Source organism: Takifugu rubripes, chromosome 15 (assembly GCF_901000725.2).
Source record: "Takifugu rubripes chromosome 15, fTakRub1.2, whole genome shotgun sequence".
NCBI classification, from domain to species: Eukaryota; Metazoa; Chordata; class Actinopteri; order Tetraodontiformes; family Tetraodontidae; genus Takifugu; species Takifugu rubripes.
Genome location: NC_042299.1, coordinates 5,712,560 through 5,735,639, shown reverse-complemented (window position 1 = coordinate 5,735,639; position 23,080 = coordinate 5,712,560). Strand labels below are relative to the sequence as shown.

Genomic DNA, 23,080 nt, shown 5'->3' with positions numbered 1-23,080 from the left:
GTTTTCAACACCAGAGGCTGAAGAACAGTCTCGCTTCTTATAGTTTAATGAGATTTGACATACGAGGCAAAATTAGCCAGTGACAAAATCCATCCTGCATTTAAACAAATAAGTAGATTGACATGAGACGGCAGCTCTGTCTGGGAGCCATCTCAAAGCAGATGGCAAAAATAATTATAAGTATAAAACTCAGTGCAGTGAAAATTCATAGAACATGACATATTTTCAAGGAGTAACTAATTTCCATAGTTCCTGGTGTGTGGTGCTACTAATGACGTCTCACTGCCAAAAAACCGGTTAAAAAAAACTTTGATACTGTTTTATTTTTGTGAATTCATTCATTCATTATTGGTTGAGTTTATACCCAAACCAGCTATTTACTTTTCTTGGCTAACAGGAAATGAGTTCCAACATTTACTGCACCAAAGGTAACAAAGCCATGTCATCTGGAAACAGAGATAATGGGAAAGGTGGAGAAAACTCCAGTTCACAGTCTTCACAAAAAGTCACAGTGCCAGTTGATCTTTTGATCAGTCCCTTTTCACAACATTATGTCAACAGGCTGTGACGAAAGCTAACAGGTCTTTAAATTTTGTTTTCATCAGGGGAGAATTAAGCTTCATGCAACATCATCATCAGTCATGGAGTTACTCTACATGTGTGTTTATGTTTAAAAAAGCACATGTGAATATTTTATATAAAGTGTGTAACTACTATGTGCTTTTTTCAGGATGATTATATTCCTTATCCAAGGATTGAGGAGGTAAGACTGAACTTCACCACATTATTGTCTTTAGACGTCCATCTGCACACTCTTCCTGCTGTGTGTTGCAGGTGCTAGAGCGAGGCGGACCATATCCTCAGGTCATCCTACCTGAGTTTGGTGGGTACTGGATCGAGGATCCTGAGGCTCCTCCCCCCACACCTCCTCCCACCTCCACGGAAATCAAAGAGGGGGAGGAGAAAGAAGGAGAACTGAGAAGAGAAGATGAACAGCTACTAGAGGATTATGGCTATCAGTTGGAGGAGATTAGCGAGGCTGTGCGAGCGTACAGAAAGCACTTCTTAGGCAGGGTGAGGTTGCTTTATCATGACCACTTTATCCACTGTTCAGGTGATGAAGTGAAAGCTGACAGGTTCCAGGTTATGATGTCATGCTAATAGACAGGCTGAAGCTAACAGGCCCTGAATTATTTATTTAATGCTGCCTATCTATCTGTTACAGTTACAGAACATAGAATAAAGTTAAATGTCTTAAATTAAATTGCAAATATAATTCTGTCTGTCTGTCTGTCTGTCTGTCTGTCTGTCTGTCTGTCTGTCTGTCTGTCTGTCTGTCTGTCTCCAGGAACATTTAAACTTCTCTTGCACATCTAGTGGTCTGGGAAACCTGCTGTTGTCTGTGAGGCATGAAGAGGAGAAGGAGCAGGAGTCTCTCCACGTCATTATTAGGTACACCATCATGCACACACAGACCCTTTAAGGAGCTGGACACCATTCAGGACTCAGATTAACATCTCTCTTGTGCCTTCAGGTCTCGTTCGAAAAGTGTCTACCACAGATTGTCATTAACAGAGTTGCCTGACATTCCCAGTGTGCCAGAATTAGCTAAGGTAATGACAGAAAGACAAACTCTGATCTCTGGATCCACACAATCAAATAAAGCAATGAGCCATACTGTTTGTCATCGTTGTTGTTGAGTTAACTTTTATGAAGTCCAATGTATAACCTCTGCTATACAGGTTATGTAACAGCAGGTGTTTGTTAGCAAAATACCTAACAAAGTTACAAACAGATTTTATGATGAAATTGTCAGGAAATGTTGATAAGGGGACAAGAAAGAGACAACTGCATTTTGAGGAATTTCTGGTTTCTGGAGGGACTTTGATGCTTCCAAAGATCAAGGCCAACCTGGTGAAGGATTTTTTTTACCATTGGTTGGTGGAGGTCTGTGCTCTCTGAGTGCTTCTCTAGTGATCCTTAAACCCACATCATTAATAAATTGCGTATTTTGTTCTACAGTTGCTTTGTGAAGAAGCTGTGGGTCTGCGTTTCAGTCCTGTCCTCTACCCAAAGGTGAGCTTCAATAACAAACTGGATCAGACAGATCCTGTAGGATCCTGTGTTTACCTGCCTCCCTGTTCCAGGCATCTCAGCTAATAGTGAACTACGATGAGCACGAGGTCAACAACACCTTCAAATTTGGGGTCATTTACCAAAGATTTGGTCAGGTAGGTAGGGGCTTCTTTGAAGAAGATTGATGTTTTTCCAAACATATCAGACTGTTAAAGCTAAATTATCATTATAAAGCCCAGCCCCATAATGTTAGCAGCTGTGTCGCAGGCATTGTCTGGTAGGTTGGTAGGTTTGGCATTTCTTTATGTGATCAGATGTTGAATTATTTTCTTTTCCTGTGGCTGTTTTTGTTGCTGTAGCTTCACCTGCACACGCTCTGGCTCTATTAAAAAATCTTTCCATTGTTGTAGAGCCAGAGGAATCAGATTGCAATGCGATTCTAAATTACAATGTGAAGTGAAAACCATCTCTCACCTGTTTACCAGGTGTCTGAAGAAGAGCTGTTCAGTAACAATGAAGAAACGCCTGGTTTCCAGGACTTCCTGCAGCTGTTGGGAGACACGGTGGAGCTGCAGGACTTCAAGGGGTGAGAGAAATTCCCCTTGTGTTTCCCACAAGCATCAGAAGATACACATTCATTTCCTATTATCAATGTTTCTATCGAAGAAGGGCCTTCTGTGCTTGAGTATTTTTAGACCTGGTGGGTTTGCACATTTACTTTGCTCTCTCCGCCCCCGGGCAGTTTTCGAGGAGGTCTGGATGTGTCACATGGTCAAACTGGTTCCCAGTCTGTCTACACCCTGCACAGACAGCAGGAGATCATGTTCCACGTGTCTACCAAGCTGCCCTTCACTGAGGGAGATGCACAGCAGGTAAAGAACACTACAACAACAACAACAACAACAACAAACAGGACATGGATGAAGAAGAACCAGCAAATGCATGAGTCAGCAATACTAAACATGACTCAGCATGGATGACACATGACAAAGTGTTCATATAAATGACAGCATGCGTTCACATAACAAAAAATTAACCAGAGCGTCAGATGAGATGAGGCATCACTACCAACATGACACAGTATTTCAGAACAGAACAAAGAAAGACATCAGCAATTCATATAATGTGACATATTTTACGTCTGTCCCACAGCTGCAGAGGAAACGGCACATAGGAAATGATATCGTAGCAGTTGTGTTCCAGGAAGAGGCCACACCTTTTGTCCCTGACATGATCGCTTCCAACTTCTTACATGCCTTCATCCTCGTGCAAGTGGAAGAGCCCTGTTCAGACAGCACCAGCTACAAGGTATCAGTGTGCCCCACTTCTCGTTTCTCACATTATATGTGCTTCTTAAAAAAGGGGTCCACCCCTGTCTTTATTTGATTTTGATGCTTTGCACATTGAGAGGCTAAATATATGAGTTCCTCTCAAGAGTGAGCGCTTTCAAATGTTTGATTTGAGACAATGGCTGTCTTTGTGTGTTGTTTCTTTTATGTGCCTCGTCTAACGTCAGCACAGGGGATGATGGCATCATCAAAAAGAGCTTCTTTCTCTTACCGAAGTCACATTTTAGCAGAGAGGCATAAGTGCTTCTACCCTTTTAATCCATTTCCTTATTATCAACTCTTGATATTAATCTCTCTGTAAAATGTTGATACATCAAGTGATTGTGATTGACAGGTGTCGGTCACAGCACGGGAAGATGTGCCTCTGTTTGGACCACCTCTTCCAAATCCAGCTGTTTTTAGAAAGGTGAGACGTCAGTTTGAAGAACACAACCGAGTAAACAAACGTGTGTTCTGATTCACCATTTGTATTTGATGTGTTCAGGGTCGGGAATTCAGAGAGTTTCTTCTGACTAAACTAATCAACGCAGAGCTCGCCTCTTACAAGAGTGACCGCTTCGCTCGGCTAGAGGTACAAACACAACGTGTTCAGTGGCAGAATAGACAATGTAATGTTCAACTGATGCATCCCAGACACATTCACTTTGAAAAGATGTTCCACAAGGCTGCAAGTCTTGTTCCCAACATGTGTCTGAGTATGCTTGATTTGTGTGTGTGTCTCCTTCTGTGTCTCTGTGTTTGTGTGTCTGTCGGTGTTTGTGTCTGTTTGTGTCTGCATCTTTGTGCGTTTGCATCTATGTTTTCGTTTGTGTCTGCATCTGTGGGTGTTTGCGTCTGTACTTGCGCACACGTGTGTGTGTGTGTGTGTGTGTGTGTGTGTGTGTGTAGGAACGTACCCGAGCTGCCCTGCTGGACAGCCTCCATGACGACCTGCAGAGACGTTCCCAGTGCATGCTGGGATTGACATCAGAGGAGGAGGGGCGGGCAGAGAATGGACATGCACATGGAGGTCTGCTGGAATCCATTAAGGTTCGGACTCACACGAGTGCATTAGTGAATTAACCCCGCCCCAGTACTGATGTGATGTATGTTTCCTCCTCTGTGTCAGAGGGCCATGCGGGGGCGGAGCGTCTCCATGGAGACCATGTCACGGGGTGGAGCCAATCTGCCCACCAGTCTCAGTGGGGGGGGTCTGGCCCATATTAGTGCTGAGGTGAGTTCGCTTCCCATGAATGTGATTTTAAAAGCTTTCTTCATTTTTGATGAGCAGTTGGTATCTAAACTGTTTTGGTGCAACAACACTCAATTATGCGAAAACCGTCCTCTCTATTTGTTCTCTCTTCAACATAAGGAGACTGTTTAACGCACAGTTTAACAGTCAGCTAACAGCTGTTGTGATCATTTTGTTTAATGGCAGTTCAATGTCAAGTCCCCTGTAAAGAGACGTTCGGGGCTGTTTCCCCGTCTCCTGAGTGTTGACAGTCAAACAGACAGACACAACCCCAAGAGGTGAAGTTTTATCTTATTTACTGAAGCTCTGCCTGTGACCAGGCCAGGAATGATTCTTCTCCTGTGTTTGTGTCAGCCTACTCAGTGAGCAGAGGAGTTTTGACTCCTGCCACCAGACCTTGGAGGTGAAGTCAGAGGTGCCGTCCAATCCCAGCTCTCCAGAGGTGGGACAACGGGACAGGTGTGTTTGTCTGAGTGGGAGCATTTATGACTGGATTGATGTATTTAAGCCCAGGTCATCGTAACTCTAATTTATAATCAAAGCTGATAAATTTACCTCCGCACATCTCAGCTGTCTGTGTTGTTACTTTTCTCTGCAGGATCCACACGAAGAAGGAGAGCGGCAAAATTTCCAGATCGACTTCCAGCAGCTGCAGTTTCAGTGTCCCTGGTGACGACACCCACCTGGTGAGCATCACTGAGCTGTCTCCAAGAGAAGGCGCTTCTATTGTGTCTGTAAGCCCTCGTGTCTCTCTCCTCCTCAGGTCACGGTAACAGAAGAATCTCAAAGTCAGCTCAACGTCTGCCGCAGCCCCACAGGTTGGTCACCTGCTGCTAGTGTCACGGGCCTCAGATCTTGGGGAATCCAGGTCCACCCCCTAACTTCACATGAATCTGTTCTTTTCTACTCCACTGCAGTTTTTCAAATTTTTATGCCTGTGCACTCAAACTTACATTGGGCTCTTTGTTTTCCAAATCTAGAGCTGAAGAATAAAAACTCCCCCAGATCCAACCTGAAGTTTCGCTTTGACAAGTTGAGTCACTCTGCAGCGGTAAGTCAGGTCAGGTGGCATTAAGTGAATATGAATAGTTACAATCACCACACATTTACTGGCAAAAATTGCCATGTAGAAAGCAGATTAATTGTCTTCCATCCAAATCTTGGCGCTTGAGAACTAGAATCTGATGCTTTCGAACTCTTGTTACAGCAGGGTCACTAAGCTGCAGCAGAGCTGTGGAGGTGTTCAGGTGAGAGCAACTTCACGTTCCTCAACGTTTCTACTGTCTTTTACTATCCAAAGTCAACATGAGAACAGTTGCAACCCACTCAAAGGCTCCTGTTTAAACAAACCTGTTAGGCAGGATTAGAATTATGTAGCTCATCCTTGCTGCTGTATCTTCAGCCATTCGTGTTGTGCTGTTTGCAGTGTGGTAGGTGGGCAGATGAACCTGGACCATAACTCCTCTTCCTGGCCACCTTTGTTCAGAAGACCCACTGAAATTTCCAGCACACGTATCTCAGAGGTTTTGGCATCATTTCATTGATCAATGAGGTTTTTTTTTTAGATTATACCCTAAAGTCAAAGGATGGAGATGGGATTCTGGATAAGTTTCAAAGATCTGGTCTTAGATTCTGTGCAATAAACGGTCAAACTATTATATGAAACCAACTTCTCTTCTTTAAATTTCGGAATATAGTCAGAAATAAAGCATTTTTACTTGTCTCTCCATGAAGTGCAGATCCTGATAAAGCAACGCCATATTTTGCTGCGTCTCAGGTCTTCCCTCATTTAGAGTTACTACTTGGCAAAAGGGAGTTAAATTTGAATGGCTGGAATCAGTCATGTCTTCTTAGAAGGCAGAGTTCATCCTGTAGATTTAAACACCAACCGTGAGTTTAACATCACCTGGATTATTAACACACTGCAGCTTCACTGCCAGCTGATATTTACTTTGCACTAAAATGACAAAATGCTCTGTTAAACTCATGAAATAAATTAAATGCGTACAGACTAAAGCACAACTGTCATTATCTTAATTGCACTGAATGAAAAAGTGTTCCTGTTTGGTCTTTTTATGAGGAAATGTTTTATTTTGAGAGGGTTGGTGGGAAGTAGCATAATTAAAGATGTCATTGTCACTTTGAATTTTTTCAAAAAGAGTTTCTGTGTCAGTCTGTGAATGTGTTTCTCTATTGATTTCAGAATGAGTCTAAATGCTGAGAACTCTTACTTTAACATTTTCTATGTCCCATCTTGCAACAATGCTGGATTTTGGTCTAATAAAGTCTTAGAAAATCATTTTCTTATTTTGGAAGCCAAAAGTAGAATTTGGACTGATTTTAACTGGCTGATCAAACATCACTGTACGATTAAAAGGTCACATTTCATTTAAAGACATTAAATTCCTGACTGGCTGAGCTCTTCTTTAAATGTAAATAATAAAACTCAATTTCATTCAAGCAGCTCATGTAACAATAATAAAGGTAATTAAAGCTGAAGGTGTTGATGTGGGGTTGAGGTTTGTTATGGTAGCACAGCTGCTGGATTTCTACTTTTGAGAATGGTGGTAATCGCACTGGTTCCGTCATTTTTTCCCCTCACAAATCTGAGATGGTGATGCACCTGGCCTCCACAAACCAGCAGTTAGCCAATTTTACATGCACTCACACCCAGTTGAGCTCCCCTCTCACCTGAGTCCAGCAGGTTTAGAAGTTAAAAACCTCTGATCCACTCTAACACTACCCCTGTATTGAGGGAGGGGAGAAATGAGGGTCAGGAAACATTGATCTACTGGTGACACAGACAAATATGCACCTTAAAGTTGTGCAGAATAGCTGATATTAATCTGTTGGTTTTGGCTATAACCTTTATCTGCTAATTCTTTGATTTTGAAAAGTGTCCTTTTCAGCAAAATTCAAACAATATAAAATATCAGATATCATTTTAATGAAGTTAATTCAACATCTCCTGAATCATGTGGCCCCCAAATGTTTTCATTAAAAAAGTGAAAAAAAAAAAAGTCATTTGACCAGATGTACAGAACACCCTGGAAGTTTGTGTCCACAAAGATTCTCAGCTAGATAACACAGAAGGCAGGTCACTAATGAAGGATAATATCTCATGAAGACACTGGCAGCTCTTTAGTCTCTGAGCTCTTTTGGGTAGCAGGAGGCGACACAACTCTGCTGTGGTGTGTTGACTTGTCCTCACCTCCCCATCCTACATGGACACAGACAGTCTGCAAATGGAGTTTTTACTTGGATGTGAAGTCGAGCTGCAGACAGAAGAAGACAAATTCGGACGCATCCATCCCACCAGCGGGTTTGAATGTTCAGGATGCATCGAACACCACCAGGAGGGAAGGAGTGACCTCACATGAAGTGGAGGGCTGATGCTAACCAGGGGAAATATTAAACAGGAGGCCCTGTTGCTCCTGTTGAACCCTCCCAGACTCAGATCAGCTTCTGTCTCAACTCTCAGGCATCCGACTCCTCGCTGCTGTCTCGGCTGATCTCGATCTGCAGCGAGGGCAGGTTATCCAACCTGCTCTTTTTCATTTTGTGGCTGAGTCTCTCCTGTTTCTGTTTGATCATGGCCCCCCACATCTTCTGCAGTGTCGAGTCGTCCTCCTCTTCTGCTGGTGTCACCACCTCTTCTTCCTCCTCCTTCGCTCTGTCATCTCGACTCCTCCGTGTGGAGGAGGCGAGAACTGAAGGCCGGCTGCTTGACCGATGCTCGTGGCGTCCACAGCTGCTCTCATCATTTCCAGAACCGAGTCTACTCCAGAGACCCCCTGCAGGTAGGAAGCCAGGTAGCACTTTAGAACTTAAATGGATCTGTTCATTTTTATAAAAGCATTATCTCTATGTCTGATCAAATGCTCAACCTAAACAACCCTAACCCTAAACATAATTAGTCTCTATCTACAATATATAGTATTAAAATAGAGTAAATTAGGGCCCTTAAGATTTTTTTAACAGTCTGTTCTAATATAATTTAAATAGGTTATTTTTGGTAGTTCCTTAGTGAGGAGCAGATTGACGATGAGGAAGAGGTCCATACTTGTCTTTTTATCTTTAGATGAGGAGGAGAAGGGACCTCTGCCTTCCTGAATGGCCACACCGAGTCTTCGATGCACATCTCTGCTAGGCTCTCTGGCTGGAGCCGCATCACTGGTGGAAGAAGGGGACAGGGAACGCTGCCGGTCTGGAGAGTAGCGCCGTTTCCCGAGCCGCTGCCGCACATCTAGAGACAGAGATGAAGCTGTTTGTGGCTTCTGATGTTGGAAACAACAATGTTCACGTGTATTTAAAGAGCCCACCTGTCTTTCTGCTGGGGCTCACTGGACAAAGCTGTCTGTTCTGGGACAATCCCTGTCTCTTCTCCTCCAACAGCTGTCGGACGTCCATCACCTTAGTTGGGGACACTGATTTGGGTCTGTCGTGTGCGACTGCTCCCCCAATTCGGTTTCTGGTTAAAAAAAACAAACAAACAACGTGTTTGGTGAATGGTTGGTCAAATTCCAGCATTGATTTTAAGAAAAAAGTTAAAATCAGCTGCTACACTCTTTTTCTGTCCCACATTGACTGACCGTATGCTCTTCAGTTGACTCTCCACCTCGTCTGCATACATGGTCATCTTCTTGCTTTTCTTTGGTGATGGTGTAGAAATCATTTTTAGCTCCAGGTCATAGTCCATTTCATCAGACTCTGACCAAGGTGAAGGAGAACGTTCCACCCGGCTGCGAAGGGCGGCCCCCGGAGGGCGGGAACTGCCACCCTTTTCACCTCGCTCTCTATACTCCACCACCCGATCATCAGAGTCCATATCTTCATCTCCATCCACAACCTCCTCTTCCTCTTCTTCCTCCTTGATGGGTTCCTCTGGTAAGTTGACTAGGTCAGCTGAAGACAGAAAAGGTCAGGAGCTAGTGAAAGGATGGATGACTGGGAGCAAACAGCATAACTGTTTTATAAAGATGTTACTGATGATTAGCAGAGTCGGTTATCTTTGTGCTTTTACCAGAGTGTCGATGCGTGTACGGAGGTGTGTGCCCCATGCTGTCGCCAATCAGAGGCTTTCTGCTTTTGATGACATCTCTCTGGATACGCCGGTTGTGGTACCTCCTTTTCCTGAGAAGTGAAGAAGATAATCACATCATCCTGTGACACCTTTTTATATCCCATCATGGTGATTACACTATTTCATTGACTCACAATGATACTCCATTATGTTCTGCCAGTAAAATAAAGACTGGCAAATGTCAGCGCGTTTTACTCTGGAGGTTAGATGAAGACAAAAAGAGCATCAATGAGTCTTACCAAGAGTTAGTGAGGATTCCCTTCATCCCTCCATAATTTGGGTTTCCATACTTCATGTAATATCTGCTTCGCCTTGCAGCGCCCAGTTCCTTTTTATCATCTGCATACAAAAACACAATGGCCATGTCATCATCTGCAATTTCCACAAGTCAGATAATAATAATCAATGCCAGTGGTTCAAGTAAAGTCATATCGGGTACAGGATGTTTGCTTATTTAATGTTACAGTTTCACCATTGGCCAGCTTAAGCTAATGTTATTGAAGTCATCCAAATGTGTGTCTTCAAAATTTGGAATTAGAGTGTACAAAAAAGAAACTTTACCAGCTGTATTCTTCACTTTACTGACCGCTAAATTTGAATGAGCTTTCTAATTGCTCAAACTACAGTATAGAACAATGAGAGAAAGAGAAACCTTGTGTGGCAAAGCGCAAGAAGAGTTTGTTTCCCTTGAAGGGTTTGATGGCAGGTCGCAGCTCATTTCGCAGCAGAGACTCCCTCTCGGCGGCCGACAGGTCATCCACCTGACAGACACCATCATTACAGGAGAGGATCAATAAAGCCAATCTGTGCTGCAGTGATTGGAATGAAGTCTGCCTGATCGCCATCCACCTTTTTCTCTTTCTGCTCAGCCTCTCCATCGCTGTCTTCCTCATCGCTGCCCCTTTTCACCGACTCCGACTCCTCCTCCTCTTCCACCTCGCCCTCCTCTCCTTCATCATCTGATCTTTGACCTTCATGATCTGTTTAGTGTAAAGCATGTGTTCAAAACATTGGTTTAATATGCATGTTGTACTTTTCTGCCAGTAAGGGCAGAAATGAGACAGTTCTCCCAAATTACTATCATTATGGGTTGATTTTGTTTTTGTTTTTTTAAAAATCAGTCTACTGGGGGACCAGCAGTGCACACAAGCTTCCCATCCAAGAATGGCTCCAGGAATCCATCTGCAGGGTTATTCAACTCCACACACCTTGGCTCTCTTTTGCAGGCTCCACTGTAACAGTTTCTGCTTTGGGCACCCGACTACTGTTGACAAGGGCTCGAACAGATGTGTCATCATCAAGCCAAACCACATTACCTGGGGAACGTTCAGAAACATACAAACTCAGCTGATCTTGGGACTCAAAATGAGAGTGAGAATTTCTCTTTGTAAAACTTACAGGATGTGTCATTGATCCATTCGATGTGTGCTGGAGGATACTCTTTAAAATATCGAAATATTTCCTGGGTGCTCATGTCATCCACACCCATCACATAGACAGCCTCTAGTCGCAACCTTGGGATAGCTGAAAGCCACAGCAGAGCAGAAATAAGAAGGGGAGGAGGATGGTGATAATGATGATGATGCCAGCTTTTAGTGAAAACACAGTCTAATCAAACATATGTGGCTGAAAACAGCATGGTTGCTTCCTCACCTTTCTTCATCAGCTCCTTGTCCATGTAAACGTCATGCTGGTTGCCACTCTGCTCAGCACAGAAATGGAAACGCCTCGCTCGCTTTTCTTTTTTCTCAATGGCCTCCTGATAAACACAGACTTAACAGGTCACTTCCAGTAGGTTTGCTTGATCCATTAACAGCTAACTGTTCTTTTTCACTTGGAAAAAGTTTCTGAAAATTTTCAGCCTCAGGTGAACTCTGGTAAAGCTCTGTTCACTCCTGCACATGTCAACGTCGACTTTATATAACCAATGAATTTGGCCGTTTGTGTGGGCTGTCCGACTGTTGTACCTTTGAATTAACGTCGATTCCAGTGATGAAGGCTCCAGCTTTGTTCTCATATCTGCGACTTGTGTCCTAAAAGAGAAATAAGTAAAGCATATTTATCCATCCGTCTGTACTATGTACTAAAACCTAACTGTATTAAGACTTCTTCCACTTTGCTACTGAAGTTCTCATCCGATAAGACATAAATTTATTTAGACAGGATATTTGTGCCAGACAATACAGTAGTTAAAAAATAATCGAAATTTGCTGCCGGGGAAAAGCTGAACCTTGCAATGGTAATACTTTGACAAGTAACAGCAGTTTCATCCAAATTTCCTCTGTTAAGACAGAATCATTTGTGGTGGTGTGATATCATCAGCGACACCGTAATTAACAGCAACAAGTGACCGCTAACCCCACTGCAATTAAGGTGTCACATTTAAGAAGAAAAATAGCCAGATGTGCGGATAATTAGTTAACAATCACTTCCCAAAGTCCACAAATTCGATCGCTCCCCGTGATCCCGCCGCCAGAAGAAGACGACAGTGCCGGTGTTGTGAAAAGGCCTTGGTCTGGAGACTTACCGGCAGCAATTCCTTCAGAGAGCGATTAACGGATATGTCCTCTGGCTCCAGCTCCCCCTCCTCCACTTCCATCGGTTCGGCTTCACGAACATCTCTGTCCGATTCGGAGCCAGAGTCCGATTCTGAGCGGTCCGTGCCACTGTCTGATTTCACAGACACGGGTGCGCTACGCACTGCAGCCATGGCGCTAGCTACGAGAGAACGGATGTTGCAGGTGATTATTTTTTATTACCCGGAAGTTGTTCTCAGCCCTCCCAAACGAGAGCGTGTTCCCTCGTATTGGTGGGTCCTAGCGTCACCTGGTGGACACATTAGTGATCACAGCAGAAGTGATCAAAGACAGCAATGAGTTCATTCCATCGGAACAGAAAGATAATTGTTGCTCCGGCCTCTGCTGAATATGTATGTACTTGACGGCGAGAAAAAAAACGACATTGGAAAAATACGTTTTATTTAAAAATTGGTTACAGGTGTATATCGTTTGTAGTTTTAAACATAAATGCATTGTGACAAAAACAAACCTTTGACGCCAAACAACAGTATGGCGTAAGACTTAGGGACGTTTTTGTTTTCGTATCTGTGGTTATGTAATCACATGGCCCAAACATGATTGGTCCATTTAGATAAAAGCGCAAGCCCGTCGACCAATAGGACGGAGCCGTCGCCGTCGTTTGGATTTTCAGGTGACGTAGGCAACCTTTAGCACAGTCGCCATTTTGTTGTCTCCGCAGACGGTTTCAGGAAGGACGAGGGGTGGTTCTTGAGTTTTATTTGCGCTATTTGTTTATTTCCATCCCAACACCTAGCTAGATGAGTACATGGACTGCCTGACAATCAACGCATTGGGTGTTGATCAGGCTGGTGTAGGTTTCCCGGGGTCGAGCAGCTCAAAGATGGACGACAACGCAGCGAGGGCGGATGCCTGCCGAGAGTATCAGTCCTCGTTGGAAGACTTGACATTCAATAGCAAGCCTCACATCAACATGCTGACCATTTTGGCCGAGGAAAACATCAACTTCGCCAAGGATATCGTCGCAATTATTGAAGCGCAAATAAGCAAGGTTTTTATAAATATAGCATTTTTAATTTCTGATTATGTATATCAGCGTATCTTGACTTGATTCTGCCATATGTTGGCTCCTGTTAGCTCTCAGCCCAACATGGCGCCTGCTGTTGCCACCACAGCTCCCTCCTGGTTCTCTGCTTGGCAACAGTAGTCTTGTTATTTCGCTGCTCGTTCGATCAAATTACTTACAAAGTTCGCCGACAGCATTCTATAGAATAATAAAGTAACTGTTAAAATGGTTACGAAACATACGGTGGGTCGGGGCTCCATGTGGTTTCGGGCCTACCTGTAACAATCCACCATTTTATCTTCCACAAGAACATTTCTGAACCAAAAGCCTCGTCGTTAGACTGTCCGAAATTTATTTAATACTTGTGTTTATGGTCGAACTAATTGGTGTCCGAGGGACGTGGTAAAGTTAAACCCTTTTTACAGCCGCCGCGTGGACCAGCGTAGCTTCCATTTTCAAACGCACCCGTGAAACACATCAAATTAGACAGCTCTTGGTAACCCTGCAGAGGCACCGTCAGTCATGGGGGTCGGCTGTATTTTGGTCTCTTTTCCCCGTTATTTAGCACTCCAGCGAGGGGCAAGTTGATCGTTTAGCGGCCTGGTTATTTAAAGCCCCGATGATCAACGATGACATGTGACACTGTACACCTGCTTACTCAGGCCAGATTCTATTGATATGTTTCATGGGTTGTAGTCTGGATGTTGCGGGCTGTGAAAGCCCAGGTGGTTGAAGGAAATCCTCAGTCGGCACTTTCTTGCGTGGTCGCTGTTTTTCTGCCCATGCAGCTCTTTGCTCCCTAATCAGATCACTAACAGTTTTCTGCTTTTCATTAGTGAACTTTTCTGAAATGTCAATGACTGGTTAAAATGTTAAAAATAAAAAATATTAAATGTGCTTTTTGTCATTTTTTATTTCCAGTGTAATTTATTGGTCTGCCTCTGGTTTACATTTGCTCTGCTTGGGCTGATTCTCTTCAGATGGTGGTCGGCCACCTCTAGTTTAGCCACAGTACATATGGAAGTTATTTATTGTTGAAGTTTAAGGCTTCTTAAAATGATTTGTTGTTTTTCATTGGTCACTGAAACCTGTGGGTTGGGGTAACACTTTGAGGTTCATGAAAGCTCAAGAACAGCAACCTAACCCCCAGCTTGGTATGTCCACTTGAAGAGCCAAACTGAGAAGGGACATTGGGTAAAGTACAAAGAGTGGTTGTGAAGACCCTCTTTGGAGGTATCACTGGTCCCTGTCCTTGGGGAGGAGTACTATCTTCCTAGGGATCCGCTCTACAGCCCGAATCGGCACGTTGAAGTTGTTCCTGCCCGGGATCACAAAAGTGATCTCATCTTTGATGGTGACTGACTGGATTTTCAGCGCTGATGTTGGACTGAGCGATGTCGTGGATTTTATACCCAGGGCTGGGACCTTTGCCCATGGCACAGACTTCATTTTTGGCTTGCCATCACCCTTTTTACAGAACAGCCTTTTTTTTTTTTTTTTAACTAAATGGATAGGGGGGGCAATTAGCACAATAATTTTTGTAATATTTGTTCTGAATGTTGAATTTATCCCTTGTTGTGTTCTAAACTTCTGAGTTTTCTATCACTCTAGGCCCCACCTACTGAGAAGCTACCACTTTTGTACTTAGTGGATTCCATAGTGAAGAATGTTGGAGGAGAATACCTTGCAGTGTTTGCTAAAAACCTAATCACTTCATTTATATGTGTCTTTGAAAAGGTACAGTCTTTGTTGCCTTTGTTGTTGAGTTTTAATATTTTTTGCGCTACCTTCTGAGCAACTCGATTCACTCTGTGTTGGCTTGCTTTTAATATGATGTGCTCTCTGCCCCTGTGCACTCAATACACTATAGATGTAATAAATTTCTGTAATGTTTTACTTAGCTAAAGTTGATTTGATAACTATCAAGTCTGCCACAGAAGCTTGTTATAGACAAAGCAATGTCCTTTGTTTGTAGGTTGATGAAAACACTAGAAAGAGCCTTTTCAAGTTGCGTTCGACGTGGGATGAAGTATTTCCTCTGAAGAAACTATATGCACTGGATGTCCGGGTCAACTCTGCTGACACAGCCTGGCCCATCAAGCCTCTTCCACCCACGGTCAATGCCAGCATCCATGTCAACCCCAAGTTTTTAAAACAGGTGAGCTGAGTCATAACAGAAAACGACTGCTCTGTCACATCTGCACAGACTAAATATACAGCTGTTATCTTTCAGTCCTAAGGTAATTTACCGGGAAAGATTACAACTACCATACATCTACAACATCATCTTTTTCCGCACTTATGTATGTTATTACATATGTTTTACTGGGTTTTCATCCCGCAAATTTCCCGGAAAATGTGATTGTAACGGCAAATTGAGGACACACTACGTTAAGAAAAATGAGCAGAGCTCACCAGAAACTGAATTCAGATTACTTCTTGATTTCTGTAACACATTGTTGTCATTCACTCAAATATTTAAAGAGTGCACAAATTAGGTTGGAGTTTATCTTAAATTGCTTGAAGGTTATACCATTTGTTATCTAACTCTAATCCCATTTCTTTGCCAGTCTGAGGAAGTTCCTCCTCCACAGCCTTCATCCTCCCCACAGCCTCCAGCACCAGCTACAGAACCCGCTCCACAGTCAACCTCAAACACAAACCAGTATAATTTGACTCAGGAGCAACTGATCAGACAGCAGCTTCTGGCTAAACAGAATCAGCTTCTTGCCAAACAGAAACAACTGTTGGAACTTCAGCAGAAAAAGATTGAGCTGGAACTTGAGCAGACAAAAGCCCAGTTGGTTGGTTGCTTCCTTAATATTTTGGGTAAACCTTTCATTTTGTTATGTAAAAACTAAAAAATATATTTTTTGTTTGCAGGCTGGAGGATTTACATTGCCATCATCAGCTCCAGTTCCCGCTACTCCCAGCATGACATCCAAGCCTACCACCCAAGCTGCGCCAGTGGTCCGGCCCTGGATCCCCCCTCAGACAGAACCCAAGTCGTCCACCCGAGACCCCCGCTTAAACCGCCCTGGCCCTCCAACTGCACCTCAGCCCAAAGAGCAGTCTGCGGAGAGAAAAGCAGATGTGGTCACAACTGGAAATGCTGCTGTGACTCCTGAGAAGTGCAGTCAGCCAGACAAGACCAGGACACAAAAGAAAGAGGTGCTTGAGGAGAAGTCTAAATCCAAGTCTCCACCTCCAATGAGCAAAACGATCTCGCCTAAAAACAAGCAATCAGAGACTGAAGCCCAGAAGTCAGCCGACCCCAAGAAAGATCCAAGGCTGAAGAAACGTTCACATGACAAGATGGACAACAAAGACGATGAGGCAAAGGACAAGAAAAGAAGTGCTGAAAAGAAGGAGCGGCAGGAGGATACTCGGGGAGGTGAGCCTCAGAGATCTGGCAAAGGGAGGGTTATGAATGGCACAGTGAACAAACATGAGCACAGTGAGTCGACAGAGAAGGCTGATTTGAAGTCTGGTGGGAATGCTCGGACACATGCTAGGAAACGTCCCCGTTCACGGTCCAGGTCACGCTCGCCTGGCACCTCCCCTAAAAGAAAGGAAAGGCGCTCGCCGAAGAGCCGAGTCAGGAGCAGCTCTTTGTCTCCTTCACCCTCTCGCAAAGCAAACAAGGCTAGACGGCTCCGTCCAGAGGAAATGGGTCATGGCAAACCTGGACGAGAGGACAGGCTTTCAGTCAAAAAGAACCAATTGGAGGCCAGAAGGTTGAAGAGACCAACGGAGGAGCGGCACTCTGAAACCAGAGACAACCACTCTCCACGTAGCCATGATGGAGGAGGCAAGGAGAACAAGGATGCTCCTCATCGCTGGAGGAGTGGCTGGGAGGAGAACAAGCAGTAAGTTTTAGCTTCTGTTGTAAAGTCTTTTGTAACACTGTCTTTGGGATTAATGAATCCTTTTCTGAGCCAAGGGTTGGAGAGGGTGACCAGTAAGTTAAAATGATTTATCTTTAGTCTCAAGCCATCAGAAGACTCCCACACGAAGCTTGGACTGCCACGACACAAACAGTACAGCACTCCAAATCGACCCCCAACTTCTAGAACACCAAAGCACCGACTTAATGTGGATCCCAACCTGCAGATTCCTGAAATCCTCAACGCTGCTTCCAAGAAAGACCTGCTGAGAAGGGTAAGGCATTAATGTGCTGATGGAGAAAAAAGCTGGCATGTCCCACGTCTTTATCCAGAAATGACTAAAAAGATGTTACACTTTATTTTCTGATTGCTGATTTTTATAATGAATGTTTTCCACAAGATAAACAACATAGCACAGCACATAGTTGAAAAAGGTTAATCTTCACAAACTTTCATTTCTTTGAATCACACAAGTCAGTTCTTGTACTTATGCCAGTTGTTTTAAACATTCTGCAGGCCAGCAAACGTCTGGAGAGTGGTGAAATTTCCCAGGAGGATTTCCTTAATGTTGCACACAAGATCAAAACCTTCTTCCAGTACCAGGAAGAGAAACAACAGCAGCAGCACTCTGGGAATTGGGATGACTCTGGAGTTTTCTCGAAGAAGCAGTCACTGTTACCCACACCCTCCTCTTCTGAGCCCCACCCTCTGGAAACCATGGATGCCGCTGAACTGTCCTACTACGAACACAAGTCCAAGCTGAAAAAAACCCAGGTCACCCACCGACCCAATGTGGGGGAGTGGGAGGGTGAGCAGAATTCTGGAGAGAGCAAGGAGTTGGCACCGAGTGAGAAAGCAGATGACCAGAACCTTGGACCTTCACTGCACCGATACAACAGGGTCCCTCTAGATGCCTCAGGTGAGTTCAGGATTATAACTGTTGTTTATCTGTTGGTTAGTGTTAGTAGGGATTTAGCATTCTCAATAGGTCATTAATGACAGTAGAATATTTAGGGATGCCTACTCTGTTACATATCACTCATGTTCGATAACTTCACATAGATGAGAGACGGAGTAAAGAGAATGAGGACCAGCGAGTGCCACCTGTTCCCATGATTGAGGAGTACAACCATGGTAAGGAGTTCCCCAAACTGAAATCGTTGCCTGGTTTGCGCTTCAGGCGGAGAGCTGACCCACGAGACTCCAGTAAGTGTGCCGAGTGTACAGCAAAATGTGTAGTCACAAATATTTTAGAAAATATCCTTATAGAATTTATCATTTCAGATGAGCGAGAGTGGAACTCGCCACTAATGGAGCGCCAGCGGTATGATGAAGACCAGAAGAGTGGCTACGATGCTCCAAGAAAGTATGGCCCATCTGCAGACTCCCGGGTGTCTGACCCAAGGAGGCCCGACCAGTCGTCTGGGCCAGTGGTCCACAGGAAATGTCCAAGTCCAGGTAGTCTGGATTCAACAGGCCCAAGATTTGAGCGTGAGCGCCTTTCACCTCTTCAACAGAGAGAGCCTTCAGAGATGAGCCCGATTCCACGCTTTGAAAGCCCCAACAGTGAGCATTCTGATGATGGGCCTCTCAATTTGGATGGACCCCCTTCGCACACTCATCCTCCACCTCCAAAATCCACTCATGCAGGGCCAAGCCCTGGGGGACAACTGGCTTCTCTCCGTCTGCACCGTGATTCGCCAGGACACACGCCTCCTTATGATGGAGGTCACCCCACCTCACTTTATGATGGACCTGTTCACAGAGGCCCGTCCAGAGCTAACCCCCCAGGCTGGTATGAAGGCGGAGGCCCTGAGCATTATGATGATGTGACACAGTTTGAGGGCCCTCATCCCCAAGGTCCCAGCAGGCTGGATGGTGGTCGCCCTCTTCAGAGGTTTGATGGACATGGGCCAATGAGAGTTGGAGATGGAATGGGGAGGTTTGACTGTCAACCTCACCCCCATGGCCCAAACAGGTTTGATGGACAGGGGCCAGGACCAGCCCGTTATGAGCGATATAACAACATGGGACCTGGGCCTGGCTCTGGACAAAACCAGCGGCCAATGCGCTTCGAAACCCCTCTGAATCAGATGGGCCCAATGCGGTTTGAAGGTCCTGGTCCACGGCGCTTTGATGGACCTATGCAGGCGGGACCAAGGTTCGATATGCCCCATCAGGGTGGTGCTCCAGTCTATGATCCTGTCCACAGTCAACAGGTCCCGGGCAGGTTTCCTCCTCAACACAACTTGCAGCCACCCATTAGGCCCATTGTCCCCCCAATGTATGAGAACCCAATGGGTCCACAGCAGAATTTAAACATGGGTCAGCATTTTCCAGAGCCTGTAGACCCTCAGTTCCCTGTCGGACAGATGGCATACTCGGCTCAGGCGCCGGCCTTTAACCAGCAGGGCTCTGCTTCCTTCTATAACCCGTCTGCCCCTGGCCTCAGCATGCAGCAACCTGTGAGTTACTTCTAACTTACACTGTTACGTGTGCTGCTATCAGCTGTCTGATTCAATGTAAACTTTCTGTGGTCTCTTTATTTTAGGTGAACCTTCTAGGAAGCCTCAACCAATCATTCCCATCTCAGAGCGCAGTGCCTTTTGGACATCAGAGTAAGCTCCTCCCCTTAATGAAGACCACAGCATTTTCTAAGTGCACGTGCATGACTCTTGGGGTTTCTTTTTGCAGCTCCACAGATTGCCCCCACAGAAAACCACTTTGGTCAAATGGATGTTAATGAGCTTTTGTCCAAACTTATTTCCAACGGCATCATCAAAGCTGCACAACCAGAGGCTACTCTGACGTCGGGCACTGGTAAATATGTTGGGCGTGTTCCATACTACTGGGTCATAACAACACTGCATATAGAAATGTCTACATGCTCATTTTGAACAGTATTAATACAACTTGGTTATTTGGTTAAGGTAGTAGTTGGTTGATGGACACAGCGCTGGCATAAGACCTTCTTTTTCTCCATTGTTGTTGACCATCTGAATCTGTTGTAAATGTCCCCATTTATTGTTTGTAATTAATTATCTTTGTATTTTTACTATAAATGTTTCAGCTTCAGGCACCGCTCCTGCTGGCTCACCTCTTGCAGAGGAGGATGATGAGGATGACCCAGAGTTGTTAGATAACGATGTCCCTGACCTCCGTAGCTTTACAATCGAAGCAATGAAACTGTGAGTGGATTCTGGCCCGTTGTCAGTAGCTCGCTTGTTTTGATGGTTTTTATGGCCTCATTTGTTCTTTTCACCTCCAGACGGTATGAAAGTGTGGTGACCAAGTTGTACTCTGGGACCCAGTGTGGATTGTGCAGTATGAGGTTCTCATCTCGACAACCTGACCTCTATGGTGACCATCTGGACTGGCACTATCGGCAGAACCACAACGGGAAGGTCCCAAGCAAGAAAGTCACCCACCGCCGCTGGTATTACGGACTCAGGGTGAGCACTCGCACGAAGGTTTCCACTTTTATGTTGAAGTAAGCTTAATATCAATTGGTGACATTATCTAAAGCTGTGGCACTTCAAGTGTCAGATTGTCTGTGTAGATTCTCAATGATCCAGGTCATAGTTATGAGGTGTCTCTCCTTTGTCTGCTGACTCAAATGGTGGTGAATCACCAGGTCTCCTGAAATGGTGTGAATGTTTGGTTTGTTGTTGGAAGGAGTGGAGGACTGCATTGTATATGGGTGATAGGAAGTGCCTTAGCCCACCACCTCTGTTTAAGGATGGTTTTTCCAATTTGACATGGATAGCTTCCTTGACACCCCTCTCAAACCACCGGTCTTCTCTGGCCAGTACCCGTGCTTGGCTTTCCTCAAAGGAATGCCCGCTTTCCTTTAGGTGTAAGTGGACTGCTGAGTCCTGACCTGAAGAGGTGGCATGTCTGTGTTGTGCCATTCTTCTCTGGAGAGGTTGTTTGGTTTCACCAATGTACAGTTCCTTGCATTCTTCCTGGCACTGTACAGCATAAACAACATTACATTGTATATGTCTTGGTGTCTTGTCCTTCGGGTGTACCAGCCTCTGTTTGAGTTGATTGGTTGAAACTGAACCGGTATGTCATGTTTTTGGAGGATCCTCCTAAATTTCTCAGAGACCCCAGACACATAGGGGATCGAAACGCTGTGTCATACTGGTTTATCTGCTTGTTCTTTGTAAAAACCATTGTATGTTTTTGTGGCTCCTTTAGGACTGGATAGAATTTGAGGAGATCGCTGACCTGGAGGAGCGAGCAAAAAGTCTGTTCTTTGAGAAGGAGAATGAGGTTGAGGTTCAGAAGAATCAGGCTGCAGCAAAAGAGAAGGAGGTCCAGTGTGTGAAGGCCACAAAAGACCAGGTTGGAGAGGTAAGCCACTCAGGAGTGTTGCTATGGGAACATTCCCTCTAAAACACCACATGTTACACAGAGTAGTGTAGGTCACATGATTCAAATGGAAATGTTTTACTTGTCATAAATTGTACAGATCATTCTTACATTGACAGCAGAAGTGTTGTACCAGAATAGCAACATGTTTGTGTCAAGAGTCTAAATAAAAGTAAGCAATGAAAGTCTTTTCTCCTGTTGCAGTCATGTGAAATCTGTCAGGAGCAGTTTGAGACATACTGGGTGGAAGAAGAGGAAGACTGGTTCCTGAAAAACGCCATCAGGGTTGACGATAAGGTGGAGTACACATCACAAAGTGACCATGCTCCTATACGACCAACACCATTTACTTAGTGTTCCCTAATTCTTGATTGCTACAGTAAATGTGTAACAGTCTTCAGTTATTATGGGTCATTCGGAATATTCATCGTCTGTGCCATCACCTGTGTCTTATCCAGAACACACACGTTTAAACTTGTGGTAAAATATATCTGGTGTACTGGACTCCAGTAACATCGGTCTCACTTGTTTTCTCTTCGTAGATTTTCCATCCCTCCTGTTTCGAAGATTATAAAAATGTAAGTAACGTCAAAATTGAAGCATTAACCCTAGTCCAATACCTGCACACCTTTGACCTTTGACCTGTCTCCTCAGTCGTACATCGATGTTACGCCATCACCCAACAAGCTTCTCACTGATCATCCACTGAGCTCCTTTATCAAGACAGAAGATGGGGTCGAGGAGACGGCGTGCTCTGTTAGTGCCACAGTCAAACAGGAAGTGGAGTCTGAGCTTCCAGATATAAAAGCGGAGGAGGTATTAACGGTCACTCTTCAGTCGGAGCAGAGTGACGTGTAACGATGCTGCTGCCTCGGTCACTTTTTCTTCACTTTTTTATTATGAGGGCGAGGAGTTCTCGTCACTGAAACTTGAATACATTTTTGTATTTGGACTTTGAGCATCCGTTTCAGGTGGTTGGTTCCTCTGTGAAAATCAACGGTGAACCGAATTTATTTAAAAGAATGATTTGTTATCTTTGACTAAAGATGTAAATGATTTAATTTATAAATTAAAAGTATTTTTGGTATTTCTGGTGTACCGGTGATTGAATCTAACAGCTGTTTTGCTGCCTGCTACCCTGTAAATAGTTGATTTATTTGGTTAATACAGCTAGTTGCAGTCCTCTGTTTCTGGCTGCGGTTTAAGGTAAGCATCGCGCCACTGGACCCACTTCACTTGCTTTTCGAGATTTGGGGAGGATCTTCATCTTTATTTTCCTTTTGATCTCAAGATGATCTTCAATAAAGAGTCTAAAACTTGTTTGTGTGAACTGTGATTAATCTTTGCTCTCAGTTTTGTCATTTAGGTTTAAAAAGCAAAAATAAAGGTTGACTAGATTTAAAGTTTGGCTCCTGGTCTTTGTCCATGGGACTCCTGTTGTCCCAGAAATTGAAACATCTCATTTAAAATTTGA

At 44.4% G+C, this 23,080-nt stretch overlaps 3 protein-coding genes across 11 annotated transcripts in view; 2 read left to right on the top strand and 1 right to left on the bottom strand.

Annotated features, from left to right (window-relative positions):
* The window catches only part of rap1gap2b (RAP1 GTPase activating protein 2b), a 15,520-nt gene extending 8,706 nt beyond the window's left edge, over window positions 1-6,814 (top strand). For 7 of the 9 annotated variants that reach the window (XM_029848600.1, XM_029848598.1, XM_029848599.1 and 4 more), the window contains 20 exons: window positions 731-763; window positions 835-1,074; window positions 1,349-1,452; window positions 1,535-1,613; window positions 2,023-2,076; window positions 2,148-2,231; window positions 2,562-2,662; window positions 2,819-2,948; window positions 3,229-3,384; window positions 3,760-3,831; window positions 3,910-3,996; window positions 4,314-4,454; window positions 4,534-4,638; window positions 4,843-4,934; window positions 5,011-5,115; window positions 5,255-5,342; window positions 5,420-5,474; window positions 5,637-5,716; window positions 5,867-5,903; window positions 6,083-6,814. In XM_029848600.1, coding sequence (XP_029704460.1) covers window positions 731-763; window positions 835-1,074; window positions 1,349-1,452; window positions 1,535-1,613; window positions 2,023-2,076; window positions 2,148-2,231; window positions 2,562-2,662; window positions 2,819-2,948; window positions 3,229-3,384; window positions 3,760-3,831; window positions 3,910-3,996; window positions 4,314-4,454; window positions 4,534-4,638; window positions 4,843-4,934; window positions 5,011-5,115; window positions 5,255-5,342; window positions 5,420-5,474; window positions 5,637-5,716; window positions 5,867-5,875 — 1,815 coding nt within the window. In that variant the 3' untranslated portion in view covers window positions 5,876-5,903; window positions 6,083-6,814. Of the gene's footprint in view, window positions 1-730; window positions 764-834; window positions 1,075-1,348; window positions 1,453-1,534; window positions 1,614-2,022; window positions 2,077-2,147; window positions 2,232-2,561; window positions 2,663-2,818; window positions 2,949-3,228; window positions 3,385-3,759; window positions 3,832-3,909; window positions 3,997-4,313; window positions 4,455-4,533; window positions 4,639-4,842; window positions 4,935-5,010; window positions 5,116-5,254; window positions 5,343-5,419; window positions 5,475-5,636; window positions 5,717-5,863; window positions 5,904-6,082 lie in introns of all 9 variants that reach the window. The other 2 variants (XM_029848594.1, XM_029848593.1) reach the window with 2 other exon arrangements.
* A 767-nt stretch (window positions 6,815-7,581) lies between these two features.
* Window positions 7,582-12,495, bottom strand: ncbp3 (nuclear cap binding subunit 3). Its single transcript, XM_003970775.3, has 13 exons — window positions 12,267-12,495; window positions 11,707-11,772; window positions 11,393-11,498; window positions 11,138-11,263; window positions 10,948-11,055; window positions 10,589-10,719; window positions 10,392-10,500; window positions 9,979-10,078; window positions 9,680-9,789; window positions 9,249-9,561; window positions 8,979-9,127; window positions 8,720-8,902; window positions 7,582-8,450 (listed from the first exon to the last, which is right to left on the bottom strand). Exons 1-13 carry the CDS (start codon window positions 12,447-12,449, stop codon window positions 8,134-8,136), a joined length of 2,001 nt encoding a protein of 666 aa, XP_003970824.1. The 5' UTR covers window positions 12,450-12,495; the 3' UTR covers window positions 7,582-8,133.
* Window positions 12,496-12,955: 460 nt separating this feature from the next.
* On the top strand, window positions 12,956-23,006 carry pcf11 (PCF11 cleavage and polyadenylation factor subunit). Its single transcript, XM_011611082.2, has 17 exons — window positions 12,956-13,327; window positions 14,954-15,079; window positions 15,318-15,500; window positions 15,913-16,146; window positions 16,226-17,211; window positions 17,329-17,503; window positions 17,746-18,148; window positions 18,292-18,435; window positions 18,514-19,694; window positions 19,781-19,847; window positions 19,924-20,049; window positions 20,300-20,417; window positions 20,498-20,681; window positions 21,433-21,588; window positions 21,811-21,903; window positions 22,149-22,184; window positions 22,261-23,006. Exons 1-17 carry the CDS (start codon window positions 13,085-13,087, stop codon window positions 22,462-22,464), a joined length of 4,659 nt encoding a protein of 1,552 aa, XP_011609384.2. The 5' UTR covers window positions 12,956-13,084; the 3' UTR covers window positions 22,465-23,006.
* The last annotated feature ends 74 nt before the right edge of the window (window positions 23,007-23,080 follow it).